Source organism: Marmota monax, unplaced genomic scaffold (assembly GCF_021218885.2).
Source record: "Marmota monax isolate L192 unplaced genomic scaffold, Marmota_monax_Labrador192_F-V1.1 WCK01_AAM20220418_F8-fsc00089, whole genome shotgun sequence".
NCBI lineage: Eukaryota > Metazoa > Chordata > Mammalia > Rodentia > Sciuridae > Marmota > Marmota monax.
The window spans coordinates 1,899,402-1,925,137 of NW_026694744.1; the positions used below are offsets into that span (position 1 = coordinate 1,899,402).

At 42.3% G+C, this 25,736-nt stretch overlaps 2 protein-coding genes across 2 annotated transcripts in view; both read right to left on the bottom strand.

Annotated features, from left to right (window-relative positions):
- Window positions 1-3,907: 3,907 nt before the first annotated feature.
- Mageb17 (MAGE family member B17) lies at window positions 3,908-4,936 on the bottom strand. The gene has a single exon (XM_046424284.1). The coding sequence runs from the start codon at window positions 4,916-4,918 to the stop codon at window positions 3,908-3,910; it is 1,011 nt and encodes a 336-aa protein (XP_046280240.1). The 5' UTR covers window positions 4,919-4,936.
- A 10,618-nt stretch (window positions 4,937-15,554) lies between these two features.
- Window positions 15,555-25,736, bottom strand: part of Grpr (gastrin releasing peptide receptor) — a 40,911-nt gene continuing 30,729 nt past the window's right edge. Inside the window, exons 2-3 of the mRNA XM_046424281.2 lie at window positions 25,153-25,504; window positions 15,555-23,250 (exon numbers count right to left, since the gene is read on the bottom strand). Of these exons, the coding sequence (XP_046280237.1) occupies window positions 22,861-23,250; window positions 25,153-25,504 (742 nt within the window). The 3' untranslated portion in view covers window positions 15,555-22,860. The remainder of the gene's footprint in view (window positions 23,251-25,152; window positions 25,505-25,736) is intronic.

Below are 25,736 nucleotides of genomic sequence, written 5' to 3' on the forward strand. Positions count from 1 at the left end.
TCACAAAATATAAAATTGCTAATGGTTACTCTATTTAAAGAAATAGCGGATAATGTTAAAACTACATACAGAGGTGGCCTTTGCTAGTAAATGGGTGGAACTGGAGACTGTCATGCTAAGTGAAATAAACCAATCCCCCAAAACCAAAGGCAGAATGTTTTCTCTGATATTCAGATGCTAACACACACAATGAGAGGGGAGGAGAATAGGAGTTGGATTAGACAAAGGGGAATGAAAGGAAGGGAGTGGGGATGGGAATAGGAGAGACAGGAGAACGAACTGGACATAACTTTCCTATGTTTATATGTGAATATATGACCAGTGTAACTCCACATTATGTACAACCACAAGAATGGAAAGTTATACTCTATGTATGTATGATATGTCAAAATATACTCTAGTCATGTGTATCTAAAAATAACAAATAAAAAAGTTTAAAAAATACAGGGGATGAACTGAAAAATTGCCAAGCAGATTTGAAATAGAGCTTCTAAAATTTAATAATAGTAAATAATTCACAAGATTTTAACTGAAATTTAGACTCATTTGACGATAAAATTAATAAACTGGTTTATACGATGCAATTTATCCGAATGCATCAGAGAAGGCAAATTTCCTCCAAACAAAAACAAAAACAAATCGAGAGATTAAAGAGAATAAGAGACATGGAGAATAGTGAGAAGACTAATACACATCTAATCAGAATTATAAATGACAAAGAGCAAATGGACACAGGTAATATTTGAACATACAGTATAAGAAAATAACATCAGAGGATGACCTCATTCTAGGATACAGATACAAAATATTAAACAAGAAATGTTAGTTCTAATCTAGAAACACAAAATTGTCTTAGTATTTAGAAATCACTTTAATCTACTACATTAACAAGAAACCATTAAAATCCTATATGTTAGTAGATGGAGAAAAGAATCTTCCAAAAAATCAGCATTGTTCATGGTTCTAAAAATTAACTCCACTGGGCGTGGTGGCACACGCTTGTAATCCCAGTGGTTCAGGAAGCTGAGATGAGGCAGGAGGATAGCAAGTTCTAGACCAGCCTCAGCAACATAGCAAGGCCCTAAGCATAAAAAGGGTTGGGGATGTGGCTCAGTGGTTGAGTATCCCTGGGTTCAATAACCAGTACCAAAAAAAAAAAAAATCTCCCCAAACCTTTAAAAAAAAGTCAGAATGGGAGGGACTACCCATTGACATAGTGTTAATCAACTTCTCATCATTCTGACAAAAACCTGAATAAAACAGTTTACAGGAAGAAAGATTTACCCTGGTTCATAGTTTCAGAGATTTTAGTCCATGATCATCTGGCTCCATCAATCTGAGCCTGAGGTGAGGCAGAACATCATGGCAGAAGGGCATGATAGAGGAAAACTGCTTAGCTCATGGAAGCCAGGAAGCTGGGGACAAGATACAGCCCTAAAGACACACCCCCAAAGACCCAGTTCTTCCAACTAGGTCCCACCTCCTCCAGCTTCTGCCACCTCCAATAACCCATTCAGCTATGAATCCTTCAATAGATTAATCCACTGATGAGGTCAAAGCCCTTGTGATCCAATCACTTCCTCAAAAATGCTACCTCTGAACATTGGGGCTTTGGGGACCAAGGCTTCATGAGCCTCCAAGTGCTCTGAGCAGAGTCAGGACTATATGGCAGGGGAGCTATATGTAGTGGGCTGTCAGAGATGAACCAGGCAAACAGCCTCAGCTGTAACTTCTAGTAGATTAGTACAGGAAAGGGGCCAGGCAGGATCATTTTTCATGTCCTTGATCTTTTGAGGTGATCTGACAATACATATGTAGATGAACCTATTTCTACTGATTTTTCTTTATTCAACACCCCCCCATTTATTTTGATACTCTTATTTTTGGCTATGCTGTGAACCCAACAGGGTATCTGGCAAGCATTGACATTTTTTTAAGTGGTAGTTATTATTATTATTATTTTGATCCTGTACTATACCATGCATCATAATTTTTTTTTTTTAATGCAGGAGAAGTCGGAGAATATGCAAGCATTCTGGAATAAGAAAAACTGAATCTGTCAAAATGCAGCTTAATACATAAAACAAATAATTCCCCATTAGGTGATCAGTCATGAGATATGAGCGTGTAGTACATTTCCCAGTTAGATGTACCATGAAAGCTCTTACAAGGTGTGCAAAATACCATCAAATTTCCTCCCTCTTAACCTTTTTTTTTTTTTTTTCTGTACAGGGGATTGAGCCTAAGGGCACGTTACCACTGAGACACATCCCCAGCCCTTTCTTTTTTTTTTTTTTAATTTTTAAAAATTTTTTTTAGTTTTAGGTGGACACAGTATTTTTATTTTTACGTTTATGTGGTGCTGAGGATCGAACCCAGTGCCTCATGCATACTAGGCAAGCACTCTACCACTGAGCCACAATCCCATCCCCATCCCCATCTCTTTCTATTATTTGAGACAGGGTCTTGCTAAGTTGCTGAGGCTGGCCTCAAACTTGCAATCCTGCTGTCTTGGCCTCCCGAGGCACTGGGATTAAAAGTGTGTGCCACCGTGTCTAGCTTCCTAGATGCTCTTGCATGTAACCCTTCTCTATTTTCATTCATTTCACCACCATCAAAAATCTAGAACTCCGGCTGGGGTTGTGGCTCAGGGGTAGAGCGCTTGCCTACCATGTGTGAGGCACTGGGTTTGATCCTCAGCATCACATAAAAATAAAATAAAGATATTGTGTCCATCTATAACATAAAAAAAATCTAGAGCTCGTTTAGAGTTTGCTGTATTATGCAAAAGAATACTTACTTGAGTTCCCTTTTAATGGAGCCGTTTAGATCTTCAGGCCAGGGCAAAGAGAGACAGGACAGCTCAATGGTCACTGAGCATGCTTCCTCAAGAAAGTTTTTACCTTTATTCTCAGAAACCCCCAACTCAAAAGTGCACAAAAATACCTACCTTAGTGCACTGTGATCCCCTGTGTGGAGACAGAACACAGAATCCTTCCAGTTCTATCCCAGCTGGAGATTTCTGTTTTCCCACATCCTTAAGGAATACTAGGAACAATTCTGTTGTGGATGTAGTCTCTCCACCCTGAGACCCACCATCTGAGGGGCTGGCCCCTACTCACCAGCTTCATCTCACCCCTGATGCAAGCTAAGTTAAAACTCCCCTCCCTTGACCCAGAGAATTCAAACCTGGCTGCTTCTATCTGCAATCTCCTCCCTTCTCACGCCTTCCTTTTATTGTCTTTAGGTTTACAGTATAGCTTACTATGTTCCATATATGATAGCTGCTCTTGGAATCTAAAGCAACATTGGCAGGGACTGTGTCTTTTTTGTCTACACATTCTTTTCAAAGAGCAGATGTTTCAGCGAACAAAAGCGCCAGTGAACACGAGTTCTCATTTATAATGATTTAATGTCTCCCACATTCTTGAATAAACTAAGCAAATTCAGGTACATACATTATGTTTTTTCTGAAATAAGAAAAGAAATAAGAAAAAATAGGAATGGGTCCTTTTTCACTTTTTTTTTTTTAATCATCTCATGACCCCAACTATTTCACCAGAAGCTTCTTTTGCATTTTAAAAGCAAATCCCTATTCTCAGGCTGTTTTCTTGTACTGGATCACAATAAAAGATGTGAGGATTTTCAATTTGTTTTATAAAATAGTAAACTCTGTAAACAGGAATAACTCTTGACTCCTAAACTCAGATGGCTCAATCTAAACAAACTCTTTACAAGAAATACAATGGAAAAACAGAAAAAGAAGATAAATCTGTAAGTTATTTATGAATAACAGAAACGCAAAGAAGACACCATCGTGATCTCTGCAGCCCTTCCTTGCTCTCCAACTACTTAGGTTGATAGCAACTTTCAACCTCAAACTGAGGATCATCTCCCCGTGACTTCACTAATGCTGGGAGGATCTGGAGGAAGTGGCCCCGGGAAGGGCAGGAGTGCCAACTCTGGCTGCAACTCTGGCATGGAATCGCTCTTCCTCATCTCTCAAAGCCTCCTCATACAGACCCTGGAAGATACTGGGCACCGTACCGTTGACCTTGCCCAAAAACTCTAGGACTTGCATCTTGCTGGTTTCAGCATGAGCTTTGGAACCCCACAGGAATTCATAGCTGGGAGGATCACTGTGAGGCACCTGGCGGTACTCCAAATACTTTTCCTGCACCAAATCTTTGGTGACTAGCTTCCTGGGCTCCCCAAAGATGAAGTGCTTCCTACCATCATAGAGCCCTAACATATTCAGGAATTCCCACATCTCCTCCTCAGAGACGCAGTTGTCATTCATGAAGATCAGACCCAGGAGAAGCATCAGGAGACCATTCCTGGGAAAGCCTTTGCCATCACTCTGACTACCTTCACCCAGAAGATCCATCTTGCTAACCAGGGTGTAGGAGCTGCCGCTGGGGTCACCTTCCTTCAGGTCAAGGCCAAAGACCAGCTCCATGCGCTCCTTGGTTCTCCGGAGGATTTCAGGGAAGTGCTTCCTGTACTTTCTGCTGATGATCTTCATCATATCTGCCTTGACAATGGGCTCTTTCACGTTATACTTGTGCAGCAGGAATTGCACCAACATGCCTGCCTTCCTGGTCAGAGGATCTTTTCCTGGGATCCTGGATGAGGACGGGGAGCTTGGATTCTCCTCCTCCTCACTCTTGGAACTTTCATCAGAACTCACGCATGAACTGGCCGCAGCCTGAGAGCTGCTGGCCTGGGCTCTGTGAGACTGCCAGGGGGTGCTTGCAGCAGCCGCCCCTTGGGAAGCACTCTCAGCAACAGGAGAGGGACATGGGGACTCTCCTTCTTCTGCTTTAGTGGCTTGAGCACCCTGAGGACCTTGGTCCTCACCTCGGGCCTGGCGGCGTTTCTCTCGGGCACGGAGCTTGCTCTTCTGGCCACGAGGCATGATGACTGTGCTCAAGGACAGCAGATAGGACTGTGGCAGGAGGGCACCTGAATGTGGAAGACAAGAGGATGTGAGTTTATTCACTAGGGAGAAAGCACTTTGGTTTTAAGAAGGGCCCTGTGCAGGTGTCCTTGAGGGCACTGTTCTAGGTCCCCACAAGTCTCCTGTTCTGATCAGCCTGTTCCCTGAAGACCCTGTGGAGGAAATTAGAGTGTGCCTTACGCTGCAGTCTACCAACTCTGCCCAGGACCACTTTTGTCAAGCCAAGACCTTCACTTCTAACTGAGGGGAACCTCGGCCTGACATCTATGCCTGGAGTCACCCAGGGTTAAAACAGGAAGTGATTCTAAGATGCCCCTACTAATAATGGGGTGGGTGGTTCCTACACTTTTCAGGCTCTTCACAATGTCTACTGTAAAATGCCCTCTGCTCACCAGATGTGATGATGTGCACCTGTAATCCTAGCAGTTTGGAAGACCGAGGCTGACAGATTCCAAGCTCCAGGCCAGCCTCAGCAACTTAGCAAGACCCTGTCTTAAAATAAAAAAGGGCTGGGGATGTGGCTCAGGGGAAAGGTGCTGCTGAATTCAATCCCAGTACCCCAAACCAAACAAAACAACACCCCCAATACCCACTGCTCACCTGAGGCAACTCCCTTCAGGTCAAGGTCCTCTGTTTCCTAAGAACTCTCCTCTCCTTCCAGTGATGAATGGGACCTCACCCGTTAGTCCAATAAATTCACCTCTCTGAGAGGAGAGCCTACAGGAAATGAGGACTCACCTCAACTTAATCGCTCTGCTCATGGCTGCCCAGGGCTGATGCAGAGGTAAAACTCTGTGTGCCTCTTGTGTTCTAGAATAGTTGTTTTCTTCCTATCTCTTACAGGATTTCTATTTTCACTTCCAACAGAGCATAGGACTCCTTGCCCTGCTATACTTGGGCAGCCAGTCCTTAAACCAAGACCTGCAGGCTAAAGGGAGGGTCACCTGAGCCTGTGAGCTCTGCCTGAGTCTCCCAGGGCTCACCCTAGGAGTGGGGCTCAGTGAAGCCTTCTACATTGGGGGCTGAATGGTCCCCTTTTTCTAACAGGCTCTTCACCTTGATACCTGACCAGTCCTGGGACTTGGTCCTTAGATGACTTGAAACTGTATTCCTCACACCCACCAAGGTCCCTGCTTAAATGGGACCTCAAGAATTGGAGGTTTAGCACCATTTGACCCATTTATCCCACTCCTTGGTCTATACCTAAAGGACTTACTATAGTGACACAGCCACATCAATGTTTATAACAGCTCAATTCACAATAGCTAAACTGTGGAGCCAACCTAGACACCCTTCAATAGATGAATGATAAAGAAACTGTGGCATATTTACACAATGGAATATTACTCAGCATTACCAAAGAATAAAATCATGGCATATGCAGGTAAATGGATGGAGTTGGAAAATATCATGCTAAAGGAAGTAAGCCAATCCCCAAAAAACAAAGGCCGAATGTTGTCTCTAAGTGGAAGCTGACCCATAATGGGGGTGAGTGGCATAGGAAGAATGGAGGAACTTTGGGCAAAGGGGAGGGTGGGGAGGGGAAGGGAGGATGGGGGTAGGAAAGATGGTGGAATAAAGTGGACATCATTAACCTAAGTACATGTATGATGTAACTCTATATTGTGTACAACCAGAGAAATAAAAAGTTGTGCACCATTTGTGTACAATGAATCAAAATGCATTCTGTTGTCATATATGCCTAATTAGAATAAGTAAAGTAATTAATTAACGAATTAATTAATTAAAAAAAAAGAAATGGAGGTTTAGAGCCAGGCGTAGTGATGCACACCTGTAATCCCAGCGGCTCGGGAGACTGAGACAGGAGGATCTCAAGTTCAAAGCCAGCCTCAGCAACAGCGAGGCGCTAACCAACTCAGTGACACCCTGTCTCTAAATAAAAAACAAAATAGGCTGGGGATGGGGCTGAGTGGTCGAGCGCCCCTGAGTTCAATCCCCGGTACTAAAAACAAACAAACAACCCCCCCCCAATATTGGAGGTTTAGGGTAAACCACATCCTGACCAGGCTATTAAGCCTTTACCTAGATACCCGATCTGTCCTGAAATTCTCCCCTTCACTGGCGTGAGGCTGCACACCTCAGACGGAGGTCCTCATCTTCCTGAAACTTCCAAAGAGGAAGTTAGAGTGAGACCTGTCAGGGCAAGGCTGTGTGTGTGTGTGGGGGGCTCCCAGAGCTGACAGAAGGGTCAGGACTCTATGGAACCCCATTGTTCTCCACCAGGGGTTCTGAGCTTGACTCAGGGTAAGACTTCCAAATGCTCAGTCCATGGACCTGAGTAAGCCAACCCAGATCAAAGCCCTCACTTTGGGGAGTTGCTAGGGGGAAAGTCCAGGCATGACACATCTGGCTACCCCTGCTGGTTCTGGCAGCCAGACTTGTCAGACCCCTCTTTAAAAACGGGGGGCAGAGGGCAATAGAGACGGAATCCCAGGGGCTGAGGTTGTGGCTCAGCGGTTGAGCGCTCGCTTCTCACTTGCGAGACCCTGGGTTCGATCCTCAGCACCACATAGAAATGCATAAGTAAAATAAAGTAATAAATAAAAAAAGAGAGAGAGACTGAACCCCAGTGCCTCCCATTTTCTTTTTCTTTCTTTCTTTTTTTTTGGTTTTGTTTTTGAAACAGGGTCTCACTAAGTTGCAGAGGGCCTTTCTAAGTTGCTGAGGTTGGCCTCGCACTTGTGATCCTCCTGCTTCAGCCTCCAGAGTTGCTGGGATTACAGGTGTATGCCACGACTCCTGCCTGGCCAGTCAGGCCTCTTTTTAAGGTAAAGTATTCTCATTAGCTTTCAGGACTCAGGGCCTAGATCCACTGTTAAAAGATGTCAATCGATTTCCCTCCACAAGATTAGGGCCATCCCTGCATACCAAATTATTCACTTCTGGTTGTCCACTTCCGGGAACCCTTAAGCAGAAGAGAGTCGCCATAGCTCCGCCAGGCCTCAGACACCAGCCAGGGCCATGTAGGGCTGTGGCAGGGGTCAGGGTAGGGGCGGCGCACGGCAACAACAAGCCAATATCCCTGGCTATGTGCCCTTGTCCCTTTAGTCTACATTCACAGTCCTTACCTCAATACTCGACCACTCCTAAAATCCTATTTTCCGCTTAGGCGTACCGCTCAGATGGAGGTTGGCACCTTCCAGAAAGTTCCAAGACGGAAATCAGAGCCAGGTTCATCCGGTCAAGGTTTGTGGGGCCTCCCAAGGCTGACAACAAGGGCAGGAATCTACGGGACCCTACAGGTTTCAATCTGAGCCTGAAACTTTACTCTCAACTGATGTAGCACAACCAGCTGCACACTCAGGCTATAACTTTCCCGAGTCACTAGAAGGGACGTTGGATACATCACATTTGCCCCCTTGCCCAGGGTTCCCAGGGCTCTGTAGGGGAGGAATTCTGACCAGCCTCCTCTTTTAAAGTCCTTATTAGCATTCAGGTTCCACCCAGGACTCCATTTAGGACCAGTTTTCCCCCTCAGGGTAACTGGGGCTACCACACCGCCCAAGGCTTCCCAGCCCTGCTGTGACACTCTCTGTGACACTGTATGTGACTCCACGGATACCATTCTAAGCCTGAAACTCTTCCTCTAACCGAATCGGGACCACCAATATCAGCCCTCGGAGGGGATGGAAATGTGGGAATTTCCCCAAATGGGAAATTCAGGGCACACTATATCTGGCTACCCCCGTGTGGGACTTCCAGTCCTGATGGTGGTGTGGGTGAGGTAGGCTTGTTCTGATCAGTCACCTCTTTGGGGGAAAAGACCCTCTCCACCCTCTCCTCCCTACGCCAATTGGGCCTCAGACAGACAGACTCTCCACCTTCAATAGACCTTTCAGGCAGAAATGAGGAAATCCCAAATTGCACAGACTGCTCATGGGGCGTGGGAATGTGTGACCCTCTGTGCTGTGATTCCTTCATGTCACTCAAAATCTGTACCTTGACTCCTATTAGCTCCTGGATCTAGACTTCTACAAAACTAGAGGCTCCTCCCTCTAGACTAAAGCCAGCCTCTCCTTGAGTCTCTCCAGGCAGAAATGAGAGGGGGTAGGAGAGGGGGTGGGAGAGGGGGTGGGAATGTGGGAATTTGTGGTGCCTGCTATGTTTTCCAGTGCGTGGTTTTTATTCCTTCCTAAAATTTCTTACCTTGATACCTCGCTAGTCTGATAGCCTGGCCCTCAGTAGACCTTATGCTGCTCCCCTCAGATCAAGATCATAATATTCCTGGAACCATGCAATTGCAGTCAGGGTGAGCAAAATCCAGCCAAAACTGTACCAGACCTTCAAGAGCTGATAGCCAGGGTGGGACTCCATGGGACCCCCAGGGGACCCCGCTGTTCTGGCTGGGTCCTTCCCTCATTCCTCTTCCGGAGTCATCACCTTGATTTCTATCAGAGGCTCACTGTCCTTCCTTTGTTGACCTGGATTTGTCCTGCGTGGATCAAGTCTCTCATATTCCTGGGGAAGGTCTAACAGCAGCCACGGGACTGGTGTCTGTGGGACTCTGATATGTTCTGCAATGTTGACCTCCCCAGTCCTCCATCATGGGGCTCCACAGAAGAGCCAAGACTGTACAAGTGAAGTATTCAGCCAATGAGGAATGGGGGGAGGGGCTTTGCACTCTAGGGGATAGAATGCTCGGTTGTACTCAATCTGCCCTGACCGTGAGACACCCAATCTTGTAAGACTGCCTTGCTTTTTGCTATACCTGTGTCTTTTAGTCGATTCTTTGGATTTGGACAGGCGAGTGTATTTCTCACAAGGGGAAAGATCCTGAACATAACCACTTGGCATCAAAGTGGGACTACATTTTATCAGTAGGCACTTGCACAATTTGGAGTGATTCCTTTTCTGTTTTCTTAAACATGCAATAGGGCAGACATCTCAAGGCACTGTGAGACAGGGAGGCAGTAAGGGACCTGATACCTCTTTGTTCTCTTCATAGCATTCCAATAGTAGCCAACTGGTTTTAGCTCTTGACTTGTCACATATTTTACTTTTTCATTTGTCAAAGCAAGACCCCCTGCTTTAAAATGAAAATGAAAAAGGGTTTGCCTGCAGTTAGGAATATGTTTCTGAGAGCAGATGCACTAGACCTTTAAACAACCTTTTCTGACATGAACAAAACTGGGGCAACAACATCTAATCAGAACTCCAGTACTTCCTTTGAGTCCGGTTTAATGGGCAGGTGGCTCTCAGTTCTTTGAAAAAAAAAATTATATTAAAGCAACAAGCAGACACAGGTTTTTGTTGTTTTGACAAAGATTTCTTATGGCAACTAAGGAAGCAGTATATGTCCCATTAGTTGCTCTCAGGTAAAATCAGCCTTTCTGGGCAAGGTGTGTGTGACTTGAGAAGAGTGGGCAATAGCCATTGTCAATTGGCCTCATTTATATCCCATAAGAAAGGAAAAGCAATCAATTGTGTGCTAAGTCTTAAATGACTCTAGGCCAATAAAAGAAAGCAATCCTGCAGGGCTGATGTCCCAAACTTATGTGCTCTAGTTTCTTGTAGAGTAGGAACCCTGGGTGACCTTGCCATTCTGTAGGGACACAGTTTGGGTTCAAATGATAAAGGGGTGTGACAGGACCACACCAGGAAAGGGATTCTAAGGCTCTCCACCCAGAATGTGTTGGTAAATGTGTAAATACTAGATGGCAGAGAGAAAGTGCCAGGCTCAACATGGATTTCTTCTCAATAAATGATGTTCTTGGTCTGTGGTCACAAATTTTATACACATAGGAATTTCTCAGAGATCTATTAAAAAGTCAGTCCTGCTGCAGTAGATGCAAAGCAGGGCATGAGTCTGCATTTTTAACCAGCTCCTAGGTGATGCCAACTCTGCTGGTTCACAGATGGTAGCAGTGTCCTGACCAGCCCAACAGAGGACTGTTCAGCTTTGGAAAGGGCAGGGTGTGCTTTCTAAAATTCATTTTTATAATATTGAACACAATTCGGTTCATATTCAAGGTGCAGGAGTTTTGCTTTTGTGTTGTTTCCCTGACAAGATGTTATCTTATCTCTTTGGTATTAAAAACTACAGTTTATGGATGTTGACAATATTGATGTGTATTGCAATATATTCCTGCATAGATTTTCCCTCCCTCTAGCAGAAGGGACTGAGGAAGCTCCGCCCACTTCATCTACATCGTCTTCAAGCCAATTAGTTTTCATTTTTGCAAACTGTGATGGCTGAGTGCAGACACAAATCATGACACTTTCCTTTAACTTCCTCATTTGTGAAATGAGGGTGTGTCTGCAATTCTCTGGGGGTGTCTTCCAACTCCAATAATCCATGCTTCTAAGAGAATATTAAATTCTCTATATTAAAATCTCTGTGTTTTTTCTTTAATAAAGAAAGCTTTATTAAAGCTTTCTTCTCTGACAGGATAGGCAGAATGTTTACAAAGAGAGTTCAGACTTTCTGACTGGAAAAATTACTTGGGCTTTGGATGGAGCTCACAGCCAATAACAGGGACCCACCTTAAATGCAGTTTGGCCTTTTATTTTCTGGATATCTCAAAGATATTCTTCTGTCCTTCTGTCGTCTAATCCACGAAAACTAGACATAGAAAGTCTGGCACTATTATGACTGTCTTTAGCTATTTAAAGTGTCAACACTTTCAGAAAGCATTTATAACTTAACCGGGGGTGTTCATACCACACATCAAGAGGGTGGAGTACATGGTAAGACAAGTGGTAAGATAACTGGGGAGCAGAAGATCTCCTGGGATGACCCGCTGGTGGTGGCTACACACAGCTGCATCCTCATGACCCCCCTTTCTTTGGCTGTCCATGTACTCCTCATGGCAGTGGGAACTTGAAAGTCAGATGTCACCCTGCTATCAGTCAAAAGTCAAGAAGGGGACCTGGGCAGGACTCTGGAAACTTCTCTGGATCCTCAATAAAACTACAGTTTAGTAGAGGCACACTGTCCATCTCCTCTCTGAGGGGACCCACTCTCTCCCTGGAGAGTGCCCCCTTTCCTTTTGGCTGCAATTTCTTGACTGCGTCTGATAGGAACCCCCCATGTTACCTCTTCTCACCTGGGAGCAGGGAGCTTGGACAGCTCTTGATCACATGTGATGTAGCTGTATCATTTCTTTGCTATTACCCGCTCTGTATTAGCCTGTTTTCTGTTGCCAGTAACACGATACCACAGATTGGGTGACTTATAAAAAAAAAGAGGTTTATTTCAGCTCATACTTCTGGAGATCCAAGGTCAACAGGATGTATCTGGTGATAGCCTTCTTGATGGTAGAGTTCAATAGCATCACATGGCAAGAGGCAGTGTGTGTGGGGGGTGTGTGTGTGTGTGTGTGTGTGTGTCTATATTCCCTCTAGTCTCTTTCCCTCTTATAAAACCAGGAATCCATCATGGGAGTTCCACCTTGATAACCTTATCTAATCTAATACTTAGAGGTCTCACCTCTAAACATCAGGGTTAGATTCAGTTTCCTTTCTTTTAATACTTCATGATAAGGATCAACTTTTAACACATGAAGCCTGGAGGGGGGCACTCAAACCATATCCAAACCATAACACTCTTGTATTCAGAACTTTGTGATTGTGGTACTTCTCAAGTCGCCTTGTTTGCTGTTGAGTGTTTTAAATATTCCCAAAGACTGGCTAAGTCATTGTGCAGACTTCACATATAAGTGGAGCTGGAGACAAAGAGAGAAAAAATTGGCTTCTTGACCATGGATTCAGTGGGAATGAATGAAACAAAATGCCACTGACTTTGGAAATCCAACCTCACAATCTAGTCCTTTTTATTAGTGATGCTTTATAATTATATACAATAGTGGTATTCATGATGCCATATTCGTATATGTACATGACATAATTTGATCAATCTCTTTCCCCAGTACCTTCCCTTTCCCTCTCCTCCTTTTCCCCTCAGATCCCCTTATTCTACTCTACTGGTCTCCCTTCTATTATTATTGTATTTTTAAAATTAGTACATTATAATGATAAATAAAACTCAGATTCATTGTGGTGTATTTGTACCTGGACATAGTGTAATTTGGTTGGCTTCATTCCCCATGCCCTCCCGTCCTCCCTTCTCCCTCCTTCTTGATCCTTTTCCTTTACTCCATTTATTTCCCTTCTATTTTCATGAAATCCCGTTTTTATTCCATTTTATTTTCTCTTTAGCTTATGAGAGAAGACATTCAACCCTTGACTTTCTGGGTCTGGTTTATTTCACTTAGCATGATGTTCTCTAGTTTCATCCATTTACAGAAAATGACATACTTTCATTCTTTATGGCTCAGTAAAATTCCAGTGTGTTTACATGAAACATTTTCTTTATCCATATCCATTTTCTTTATGTTGACAGGCACCTAGTCTGGTGTTATAACTTGGCTATTGCGAATTGTGCTGCTATAAACATTAGTATGCATGTATCACTATAATATACTGATTTTAGTTCTTTTGGATAAATACCAAGGAGTGGCATAGCTGGATCATGTGGTGGTTCCATTCCTAGGTTTTCTGAGGACCCTCCAAACTAATTTCCATAGTGGGTAGATTTACGAAGCTGGGACCTTCCAGGAATCTGAAGCAGTATGAAGACACCCCCCTCCCAACTCCAATTCTTGAAATCAGGTCAGACAGATTTTACACATGTAACTTAAAGTGACAGAAATGAGTTGATTGAAGGGATAGGAAAAAGAGAAAAGGGACACTCTCAGGGAGAGAGGAGAGGGACAGTGTGCCTCTGCTGTACTCAAGTTTTATTGGGAATCCCAGAGAAGTTTCCAAAGAGCCCCACCCAGGTCTACCTCTTAACTTCTGACTGACGGTGGGGTGACATCACGCTTTCAAGTTCCCACTGCTATGACAACACTAGAAACTGGCCTATGCTGACCAGTTCCAATTGGCTTCTTAACCATAAATTCTTACAAATTTAATGGTTAGGAGGAATTATCCTAATATCCCTAAGTTTTGGGATCTGGTCTATGAAAGGGGTCACAAAAATCTCCCCTTCAGGGTAACTTGGGTTCCTCTTATTCCAATATTTCCTGCCTGCATTTCTTTTGCAGTTAACAGGTAGTTTGCTGAAGAATATAACAAATCCTGTCCACTTATGCCAAGTATGGTTGCAGGTAAATTGTGTTTTGGAAAAGAAAGCATGTGGGGGTCAGCACAGTGGGCCCATTTTATAGAATTATTCCCTTAACATGTTCCCATCATTCGCACGTGCCTGTCCTCTAACAGCTTTACTCAATTTGCAGCCCCACCAGCAATGTATGAGTGTACTGTTATCCCCACATCCTCATCAGCATTTAGTGTTACTTGTATTTTTCATTCCTGCCATTCTAACCAAATGAGATGAACTCTCAGTGTTGTTTTGATCTGCATCTCCCTGAGTACTAAAGATGTTGAACCTTTTTTTGGAGGGGCGGGGGGCGGAGGCATGCTGGGAATTGAACCCATGGCCCTGTGCATGCAAGGCAAGCACTCTACCAACTGAGCTATATCCCTAGCTCCCTGAACATTTTTTTGATATATTTGTTGTCCATGTGCATTTCCTCTCTTGAAAAATGTCTCTTTGGTTTATTTTATCATTTATTGATTGAGTTTTTTTTTTTTAGTTCTCTATGTATCTGTTCCTCTTTCTTTATAATAATTAGTTGGCTAGATGGAAAGAAATAAAAGTAGACTCCAGGTAGGCAGTAGGCTAACCATTTGGAACATTCAGCTAGATTTCCTCACTTTAAGTCATAATTTTTAAGAGCTTCCCTGCTCTCTAATACCTAGGATAATCTCATAAAGCAAGATCTCAAGATTTAGTATTCAAGTCCTAGGGAGAACAATCTGGAATAACTGTCAAAATCATAAAGTCATATCCTCTTGTTTCTGCTATTCTAATTTTAGGGATTTTTTTTCTACAGCAATACTTGATTGTGCATGAAATTATGTATGTTTTGTTTGTGACATGGTTGGTGATAGCAATATATTGGAAACAACCTAAACATTCATTAAAGGGATCTGGGTAAGTAAATTAGAGTACTCTATGTAAGAGTAAGAAAGAACAAGGAAGCTTTATGTGCCCATATGGGAAGAACTTTAAGATATGTTGTGTAGTGACATTAACCAGATTCAAAACAATGAATATGTCCAATTCTGTAAAATGGTGGTAGAAAGCAGGAAAACACATATTTGTATTTACTTGCTTATATGTTAAAAAGTATCCTAGTATACAAATGAAGGAACTCATAACAGTATAACAGTGGTCACCAGTTTGGGGCAGGGGGCAGGGTGCTGAGAACTGTGAAGGCAAGGAACAGTGATGTTCATTAACTTTTCCATGCTTTTAGTTTTGAACCATGAGACTAGCTTACTTATTCAAAAGGTAAATGCATATGTTAAAAATGTAACAAAACAAAAAGCTCCTGGTTCTGGGGAATCACCTGGGTTGCTATTTTAAATGAAGAGTTAGGCCACAACCCCTCTTGTTCCAAGTCAATAGGAGATTGGAGAACTGCATTTAACAAGTAGCCTGTTTGATTCTAATGTAGATGGTCAGGGGACCAAGGAACTGAAGGACACACAGCCACAGACTGCATTCATGCAACGGCTACTTTTTATTGAACATTGGATACATGCATTTGTCCATTTCACAAATTAGACTTTATTACATTAAGGAATAGTTCAATTTATTATCATCTATGACTTGAACATTCAGCTTATTTCACTGGATTTGATTCAGTGTCATACAGTTCATACACGATGTGATAGATGCTTTGGAAACACTTCTTGAAAAATAAAAATTCAATCAAAGAGCACACTTTATACAGAGAGTTGTACATGGCCACACAGTTAAGTTTGCACATTTACAAGGATCTGAATCATTCATAGAACTATTGTGAATTTCTTATAAATAATTCATTTGTCCAAGGAGTCTAGGCAAAGCCAAACCATGACATTATTTAAACTAAGTACCACACCTGGAACTTGTTCTGAGTTATTTAACAGAGCACATTTTTCAAGGCAATAAATATTTATAGTTAATAGTAACAAGTACAATTATAATTTACAAAATGTGTCTAATATTTATAACAAAACACAAAATGACACTAAAGAAGTTTGTGCCATATATTTTTACAACTTGCTGAATTGACTGCTTCAACATATTATTGTATCACCCAAAACCCAGCCAACTTTAATGCAAGAAAGGTCATGTTCAAATCAATAGAGACCAGATTAGAAAAAAAATAATAATTTCTTTAAAGAAAATCAGTTTTATCTTCCTAATGCTGTATTATCATTGACAATAGGTAAAATTCAAGCAAAGTGATGAAAAATTTGGATTCACAACAGGCCCAAGTTATATAATGTATTTTAAATACTGAAATCCTGAGTTATGCAACATTTTCAAGCTTGTCTGGGAGTTAATGAGGTTTTGAATGCATGAGGTTTTATTGTCCATTAAAATGATTCTTTTAAAAGACCATAAAATTATGAGAGTCCTTTCATGTCATTATATGACTCTGGGAGTGAATTTTAAATTTGAGGAAAAATCTTATCTTCTGGAAAGGTGCAAACCCTCAGAGAGGGCAGAAACATGGTGATATCTGGGTTTGTGACAGGACATCTAGGCTAGGCACTCAGATTTCCTAATTCCATACCCAAGTTCCTTACCTGACCCAGTAGTTTAGGAAGTATTTTCTAGTAGAGGCTATTTGTGTAGCTTGGGTCCCCAGACTTCAAGAACACATCCGCTGGCATATTTTAGTTTTGTAGAAAGGAAGAGATGTAGAGGGTGGTTCTACCTTTTCCTGATACTTTTTCTCCAATTAACTCTGATTCAAAGATGGATGATGTCTGGGTTGGCTATTCTCACTAGGACCTTCACCCAAGGTTATTTTCTTTTCCATCAGTCACAGAACCAAGTGGGAAATTCTTCCCAGGACTTCTGCTTGCAACTGAATTGTGTCTCTGGGTGGAGATGAGGGTGCAGACATCTAAACTAACCTATGTGTTTCAATGTCCTTTGTGTGTATTCTTTGACTCTATCCCTAGCGCAGGCCTCTGGACAAAATCTAGAAAAGGGACCAGAGCTTTCTATTTAGTACTGTGAACTGAATATGTCACACAGGCTGGATTGGGGAATTAATGCTGAGCAGCGGTATAGATGAGGACTTGAGAGATTTAGGTCCACGTCTGTATTCTGTCATTCAACTATTCCATGTGACGTAGGATGGTTAGGTAATATCCTTGAGCCACAGCACTGAACTTGGCCCATTGTCAGTGCTTGCTCAAGTTAAGTCCCTTCTTTCCCAGCACTTCCAGAACCACAGTACTTCAATTCTGCTTTTAGAAGAATGTACATATTCATAGCCTGTGTTTTTGCTCCCAAGGATTCCACCCTTCTGTGTCTTTGTTTTTTGTTTTTTTCAGTACTGGGATGGAACCCAGGGCCTCATGCATGCTATATCTTCAACCTCTGGTCATTCCATGTCACTATTTTTTTGTAACATGAAATGTTGTTCCCACTAGTATGCCTCTCCTGAGACAGTCAACAATGACCCTGTTTATTCCCTTGTGCCAAGTTAAAGAGACTCACTTTGGGGGCAACAGAACACCCTATAAATCAGCGAATCAATGATTAGCACTGTTCTTCAATATCACAGAACAGGTCATGACAAGGAAACATGTTTAGTTCACATCAAAACAAAATGAAATCAGATTAAATCGAACCTGATGAAATTGTGTTTTCGTAGGCCAAATATGATCTAATGTTGACAATTTCAGGTATTAACCTCATAGTTCCACAGGCCTTTTAATCTAATGGTCACTAGTAAGTGAATTTAATATTTATAAATTCCAAAGTAAATGATATAAAGCAGCTCTTTGGCCAGCAGGGAAGCCTTGGATTAGATGAGGTAATGAGTGCCAAAGTGCTTTATAGACTACGTAACGTAATAAACACTAGGTAAATGCCAAGTATTCTTTTGAATTCGTCCTAAACATGTAGTATTCTAACCCAAAGATTCTTACCTTATATATTCACTATATGCACAACACTGAAACTTTTTTTAAAAATTATATAAATTACACAGAATGCATTCCTTTTCTGCACCCCTCCCCACCCATACTGGGTGGAACCCAGGGCCTCACACAGGCTAGGTGAGTGCTCTATCACTGAGCTACATCCCCAGCCCTCACTGAATGTGTTTCTTTCTTTCTTTTTTAAATTTATTTTTTAGTTGTAGTTGGACACAATACCTTTATTTTATTTATTTATTTTTATGTGGTGCTGAGGATCGAACCCAGGGCCTCGCACATGCTAGACGAGTGCTCTACCCCTGAGCCACTGAACGTGTTTCTAATATGAGGTTTCACAAGAAAAAGTTTGCTCTTAATGCGCTATTCATGTTGATTCCTCTGGATATATTCAGATGGAGTTAATGTGCTCCTCTCTCCCCTGGCAAGGGGTATCTTTGAAGACCAAAATTTATAATAAGGGATTGCACTATATTAAAGTTGCTATGTATTTGTGTTGGGGGAAGAGGTGGAGCGACCATCCAGATACAGAATACGGAAGAGCATGTCAAGGCTTTGCTCTATTAAATAACACACACAGGACCTGGTCCTGCAAGACTGAAGGATTCCTTTCGTTTTTAGCTATTAATCTATTATGAAAATGTGGTCAAAAGTTAGACAAATGTGCAAGATGTGGTCCATTCCTTCCAGAAACCCCGGGCTAATTCCAGCCTACTCTCTAACAACAGCTTTCTCCTGGTGGGGATGTGAAGGACACAAATGGCCAGAAAGCTTGTGTCCTTCCCATTTTACCATGATACAAGTGGATATTATTCATTCGATTCTCATAGAGTCAGGTCCCAGGATGATTGTTTCTATCTAGTGCCTGGGAACAGTGACTTAGCCACCTTTTACTTCACAGATGAGGATGCCACTAACATGTCATCCCCAAAGCTAATCTTTATTACTAGAAGCTATGTGATATGTGAAGAGACCCTGAAATCAGTAACCAACTGCTACACTTGGCACAAATGAGCACTTTATAACCCGAGTAGGCCCATGTCCTAGAGTCAAGTTCGTTTATTTCTTTTCAATGTATATTTTCATAACAAGATGAGTGTGGATCATCTGCTGCAGCCTCTAATTTATTTACCTAAGGCATCACCATCTTCCAAGATGAAACCACATTGTTTTGTAGGGCAACAAGGGAGATCCAGGACTTGCTAATTCAGAAGGCCAGATTCAGTGGGGAAGCAAGAGCAGCCAGAAGAACAGGGAATCATAAAAGCATCGCTAGGGAGGGGCTTTGTCCATGCTAAGCAGGGACAATCATCTTGCTGGGGAATATCGCTCCCAATAGCAACTGTGCCTTCCCTATCCACAGCAGCCAACAGTGGGAAGATGGCTTTGTTTATTGCTTAATCTATCACTGTTGAACTGCTTGCCTCAGGGAGGCTCGATTAAAGATAGATTGAAAGGTAGTATCTGTCAATTGAATAAACACAGATGGTTTTCCACAGCAAAAATTGATTTTTTTTTTCTCACCAAAGACATAAGTGCTAAACGTGATTATCTTTGGAAGCCAGGCATGAAATGTCTCAGCTCCAGCCCCTGCCACACTTTGCCCTGGCAGAGAGGTGATATATATAGGTCTTAGAACGCTCTCATGTGATTTTAGGTTTTCAGGGGGAAATACAACCTTGATTTCCTAGAGAGGCCCAATTAAGTCATTCCTACCAAGAAGGTCTGAGTTAAACCTTGAGCTAATTCACAAAATGGTTTTACCATTTCTTGGTCACTGGTTGGCAAAGATCTCCTCCAATGTTTTTATTTATTTAAGAGTCTCAAGGAAGTAACAAGATTTGCCTAAAGACACATAGACCTCAATCTTCTCATTCTTTTTCCAGAAGCTTGGGAAGAGATGTTATGATGTTAACTGAAGGAAACAAGGAGAAGAGTCCTGCTCCCAAAATGTCTCTGGAAGCAGGCAGATCAGAAATCCTCAAACTAGCACCCAGAATTCCAAATACTGGAAATCTATGCACCCAGAATACTATATATGTTAGCAACGAACTAGGCCTGAACTCATTCACATGCAAAGGTTTTGAAGGAAGCCAAGGGCAAAATTTTGGAACAGTAGTTCAGTATAACAGATGTATGGAAGTTGAAGGGTGACTAGGAAGAGTATCCTTTGAATAATGAGAAGATTGAGCAATATGTTTTACATTTCTTTCAGCTCTAATTCCAAAACATTGGGCATTCATACAAATGATTCCAAGGAGTCCCTTACACAGTAGAATGGCCTGTCTCCTTTGATACCACCAGTGTGCACATGAGTATGAAATGGTGGTTGAAGGAATTCCAAAGAGTTATTGTTGCAAGAGATGCAGAAATAGGGCAGCTGTAACAAGTGAGCTACAGTTGGGCATGGTGGTATTCACCTGTAACCCCAGTAACTCAGGAGACTGGGGCAGGAGGATTGCAAGTTTGAGGACAGCCTCATCAATTTAATGTGGCCCTAAGCAATTTAACAAGACCCTGTCTCAAAATTAAAAATTAAAAGGGTGGGGAGCAGGGCTGTAGCTCAGCGGAAAAATGCCCCTGGGTTCAATTTCCAGTACCGAAAAAAAAAAAAAAAAACTATATAAATGCTTTCAACATAGAACTAGAAATAATGAAGAAACTCAGATAATTTTGCAATGGAGGGATTTAGCACTGTCTTCTCATTTTGGAGATGAAAAGAAAATGAATTTAGGGAAGAGAGTTTTTTTGTTGTTGTTCGTTACTAGGGACTGAACCCAATGGTGCTTTACCACTGAGCCACATCCCCAGCCCTTTTTTATTTTTTATTTAGAGACAAGGTTTAGCTGAGTTGCTTAGGACCTCATTAAGTTGCTAAGGCTGGCTTTGAACTTGCCATCCTCCTGCCTCAGCCTCCCTAGTTGTTGGGATTACAGATGTGTGCCACTGCACCTGCAAAGAAGGGAAATTGATAGCCAAAATCATATAGCTAGAGGCAGAGTTGGGACAGCAAGACATCTTGCTTTTTTGTGCTACATTGTCTGTCTTGCTTTTCAAACTGTGCAGTGTCATTATGGGTTACCAAAAAAGGCGTGGTGTGTACAGTAGCACATCAGGCCAGGTAGAAAGCAGCAGTGAAGAGGCTTCGCTCCAGCTAATACAATTGTAAACACAGGTCTTTACAACGGTCTTAGTCTTAACTCTCAAAGCTCCACAGAAAATGAGTGCTTTCCAGTATCAAGAGAAAAAATCTTTTCAAATGTGCCAGGTGGAAAAGATTGCTGACTGTTTCTATCTCACCTAGGGAGAGGAAACCTTAACTAAAATTGCCAATTGCCTTAGGGTGCAAGGGATACACATTAGGGCACATTTGCAGAATTTGGATTCATCTGAAATTGAGTTACATGGTTGCAATCTGTCAGAATTGGCCTGTCTTTGAGTCAAGAAAAACTGGAATCAGGGTTTCAAAAGTAAGATAGCCCAATCATTTTTACAGCCAATTTTATGCACTTAGAAAAAAAACTCAGTCTAGTCTTTTTTCTGCACATGGGCTGTTTCATAAATACTCCTCTGAAGTGGAAACAAATCTGTACCTGTTTTTAAAATCTATTCTTAAAGGTAAGCCCCCTACAACTTTCTTGTACATATTCAGACAGAAATATATGTTATTGAAATTGTATTAATTTGCCCCCACAAACTTGTAGGGGAAGCATACATTAAATATAAACATGTTTCTATTTCTACTCAAATATAATCCCTTCTTTCTGATATTGGAAGCAGTGCTTCAATGTAACAGCTAAATCTACGTGAATACATGTGGCTCAAAATCTATGTACTGGGCTGGAAGTGTGGCTCAGTGGTAGAGCATTTGCCTGGCATGCCCAAAGCCCTGGGTTCCATCCCAAGCAGTGCCAAAAAACAACAACAAAACAAACAAACAAAACCTGTACACCAAGAATAAATATCATCCTTTATGCACTTATAAATATTTTAAATATTTGAGGAATTGACAGCATGGTCAACTTTTTCCACAAGAGGATTTATCTTCTATGGTAGAATGGCACTATGAGAATTAAAGTTGGGTGATAGTCACAATGTGAGATATCACTCTATAGCCACACATTGATCTTTACATATGTGAATGTGTTTGATTGTATTTTTGCTTTAAAATTATGTGTTGGGTATTCCTCCTATTCCTCGGTAACATTTTTTTAAAATCAATATTTAGAGAGGTTTTTTTTTTTCCTATTTCCATGCGTGGGTAGTTATTCAAATTGAGGTTTGTCTTATCTTAAACTGGCTTGCAGTGCTATAAATCTGGAGAGCATTGTTCATATATGAGGCTTTTCATAGGGTCTACTTTTCAGGTTAGGGATGTAAATAAAAGTTCTTCAGTTTATGTATTACAGATATTCCTGGAAAAGGAATTGAGTCATATTTTAAAAGCATTAGCTTCTGCTTAAAGAAATGACAAGGTGAAGTTTCCCAAAATAGGCAGTCAAGGCCTGATTTCCCTGTTTTATCCATCTAGGAGGCCAGATTGTTTCTGTGACTTAATTGGCCATGCCTATGTATATCAGGTCTTGATGCTTCAAATAATAATTTCTTGTTTGTTTCCTTTTCTTAAAAGGGGAGGGGTTTGCTTTCCATGCACAGATTCATTTACAAGTTGAAATGGGAAAGCTAAGCCTTGGTAACTTACTTAGAAACACAACAGTGATCCATTTGGGCCCCTCCCCACCCACCTACACCAGTCAAGAGCCCTCTGGAGGGTACAGAGACAACTACAGATTCAAGGGCTGGGGCTTCTGGCCGGCCATAAAGTAAAGCCAGGAGTCCCTAGGGGGTCAAGGTCAAGGGTTACTCTAAACATACCCCTCGTGACAGATGTTTCCATTGATCAGGCTGAAGGTGGCCACGGAGGGGTTGGTACTCTTGAAGGAGGTCATGCAGGTGGTACTTCTGCCAGTGCTGTGGGAACGGCTCATCAGGCCGGGCCGGCAACAGAGGAGCTGGGTGTTGAACTGTTTCCTGAAAGTCTTGCTTAGCAGGTAGAGGGCAAAGGGGTTCACGCAGGAGTTGGTGAAGGCCAAGAGGCGGGCACAGATACTGGTGACAAAGTGGAGCATGGAGGTATCCACTTCAGAGTAGTGGTAGGAACGGTACAGGTAGATGACATGATTGGGGAGCCAGCAGAAGGCGAAGAGGCCCACAAACACCAGCACTGTCTTGGCAAGCCGCTTCCGGGATTCCATCTAAGGAGAGAGTCACATGGAGAGTGAAGAGGGATCAGGGGCCAGTGTCAGAGGAAAGGAGATGAAGATTCAGACACAGGCAGGGAAAAGCAATTAGCTCACAAAGCCACAGAAAAGGGGTTCAATAGGAGAGGACAAGAGAATCCAAAAATCGAGACAAGAACAAACGAGAGAGAGAGAGAGAGAGAGAGAGAGAGAGAGAGAGAGAGAGAGAGAGAGAGAGAGATATTCAGCAACAGAGATGGACAACAGGAAGGAGAAAGCCACAAGGCAGAATAGAGTTAGAACATGCTGCTGAGAACAGATCTTTAAACAAAGTTGATTACATGCTTGAATGGATTGCACAATGAAATTCTAGTAAATGCTCTCTTTTTCCTCGGGAGAGCAGGGGTGCAGTTTATCAGCCATACGACTTTATGCCTTTCTTGGCTCTACAGTTAATAATTTCTTATTCCCTCCAATGCTCAAAAAAGCAGCCAGCTTTGTTCTTCCTCACTGGCTAAGTCAAGATAACTGCCTATTATTATTTTTAATCTCAAGTTATTTCTAGGCTTTTCTATATAGGAAGGTAATTAGGCGAAGTGGGATGAACACCTCCTTTTGCTCCCAGCTCCCTGTCCTACCTCAGGGAGAAATTTGTTTCTCATTTAAGAATTTGGGGTACACTAGATGTTTGTCACTGAGAAATTTTTCAAGTAGGGAGATAGTTTCATTAACGGCTGTCACTCTTCCCTGGTAACTGAGGCAAGAGAGAGAAAGGAGAGAGAGAGAGAGAGAGAGAGAGAGAGAGAGAGAGAGAGAGAGAGAGAGAGAGAGAGAGAGAAAAGGGAGAAAGGGAATTTTGAAGGGATTTGAAAGGTGAGGTCTCCAAGTGAGAGTTATATATCGGGGGGAGGTACTAGAGATTGAACCCAGGGTGCTTTACCACTGAGCAACTTCCCCAGCCCTTCTTATTTTTTGTTTTGAGATGGGGTCCCCCTAAGTTGCTTAGGGCCTTGCCAAATTGCTAAGGCTGGCCTCAAACTTGCAATCCTCCTGCCTCAGACTCCCAAGTCCCTGGAATGACAGGCATGCGCCACCACTTCTGGTCAGCTATTCATTTAAATTAAGTAGGGAATCTTTCTACTTTTCCATCATAAATATCACATGATCTGCATCTGGGTTAGAATGCAAGAAGAACTGACAGAGACAAGAAAGTCAGAGCCCCTAGTGTCTACCATATGTACCTCAAAGATGAAATTTGGTGGTCATGAAGGATTAGGGGTGAATCTAACACATAAGGAGGACAGCCTACATCCTAGGAACTCTAGGTCTTAGATGCTCCTTAACTTTACAATACTAGGGATTATTACTCTACAGCAGAAAGAAAGAAAACCGAGGCTCAGAGGGTGTGAGTGAGCCATGAAATCTGGCTTTGAGCCAAATCAGTGAGCCAGTGAGCCTTTCTCAATCAAATTACATCTTTTTCTTTTTTTTTTTTTTTTTTGGTACCAGGATTGAACCCAGGGGTGCTTAACCACTGAGCTATATCCCCTGCCCTTTCTATACTTTGAGACAGAGTTGCTGAGGGTGGCTTTGAACTTGCAATCCTCCTGCCACAGCCTCCTGAACTGCTGTGATTACAGGTGTGCGCCCCCATCTTTTTCTTGAACTGACCTCATTTTCCTGCTCCCTCTGCTTTGCCTCTACGCAGGAACCCTCTTCCTAGCCAAGCAAATGTGAATGAAGTTTAAAGAAGCACCTGACTGCAGATCACTCATGTCATTTTATTGCAAAACCAAGTAACATGGCAGCCTAAACACTGTACTTGTCAGTGGGGTCCAAAAACAAACAACAACCAAAAAAAAAAAAAGCAAGGGACCACATCCTCAAGGAAGAAGTAAGACTCTCCTAAGTACTCACCTGCTTCTTGACATGTATATTTCCTTCCACAGGCAGATTATAAGCACTCTGGATCAGGTTTCTGGCAATAAAATAATAGTAGACGGAGATGATCGACAGTGGAATGATGTAAAAAACCAGAAAGGAAGCCATGGAGTGGATTTTGGGGTGCAGATCATTAGAGTGTGGATATGGGGCACAGCTAATGAAGGTCTGGTTGGTGCTTTCCTCATGGAAAGGATGGAGGTCAGAGAACACAGCCTCTGGGATGGCCAGCAGCATGGAGATGATCCAGATCAAGGCGGCTTTGATGCAGATCTTCAACAGGGCATGAGATGTCTGAATATCCATTGGCCGGACAATGGCTTTGTACCTGGAGCAAGAAAGAGGGAAAATTCTAATGGGAGCTCATAACCCACTTGAATCAAAGTGTGAAATATGATATATCAAGAATTATGTAATGTTTTGAACAGCCAACAATAAAAAATTTAAAAAATAAAAAAATAAAAAATAAAAAAAAAAGAGGGAAAATTCTGCAGAAGTTGCCTACTGTCATTACGGATGCCAGGGCCGCGGGGACTGGGGTGTGCAAGTCAGACACCGAG

Bases quoted from the DNA above. Each gene is read 5' to 3' on its own strand.
- Mageb17 (XM_046424284.1), bottom strand. From the start codon at position 4,918: ATGCCTCGTGGCCAGAAGAGCAAGCTCCGTGCCCGAGAGAAACGCCGC.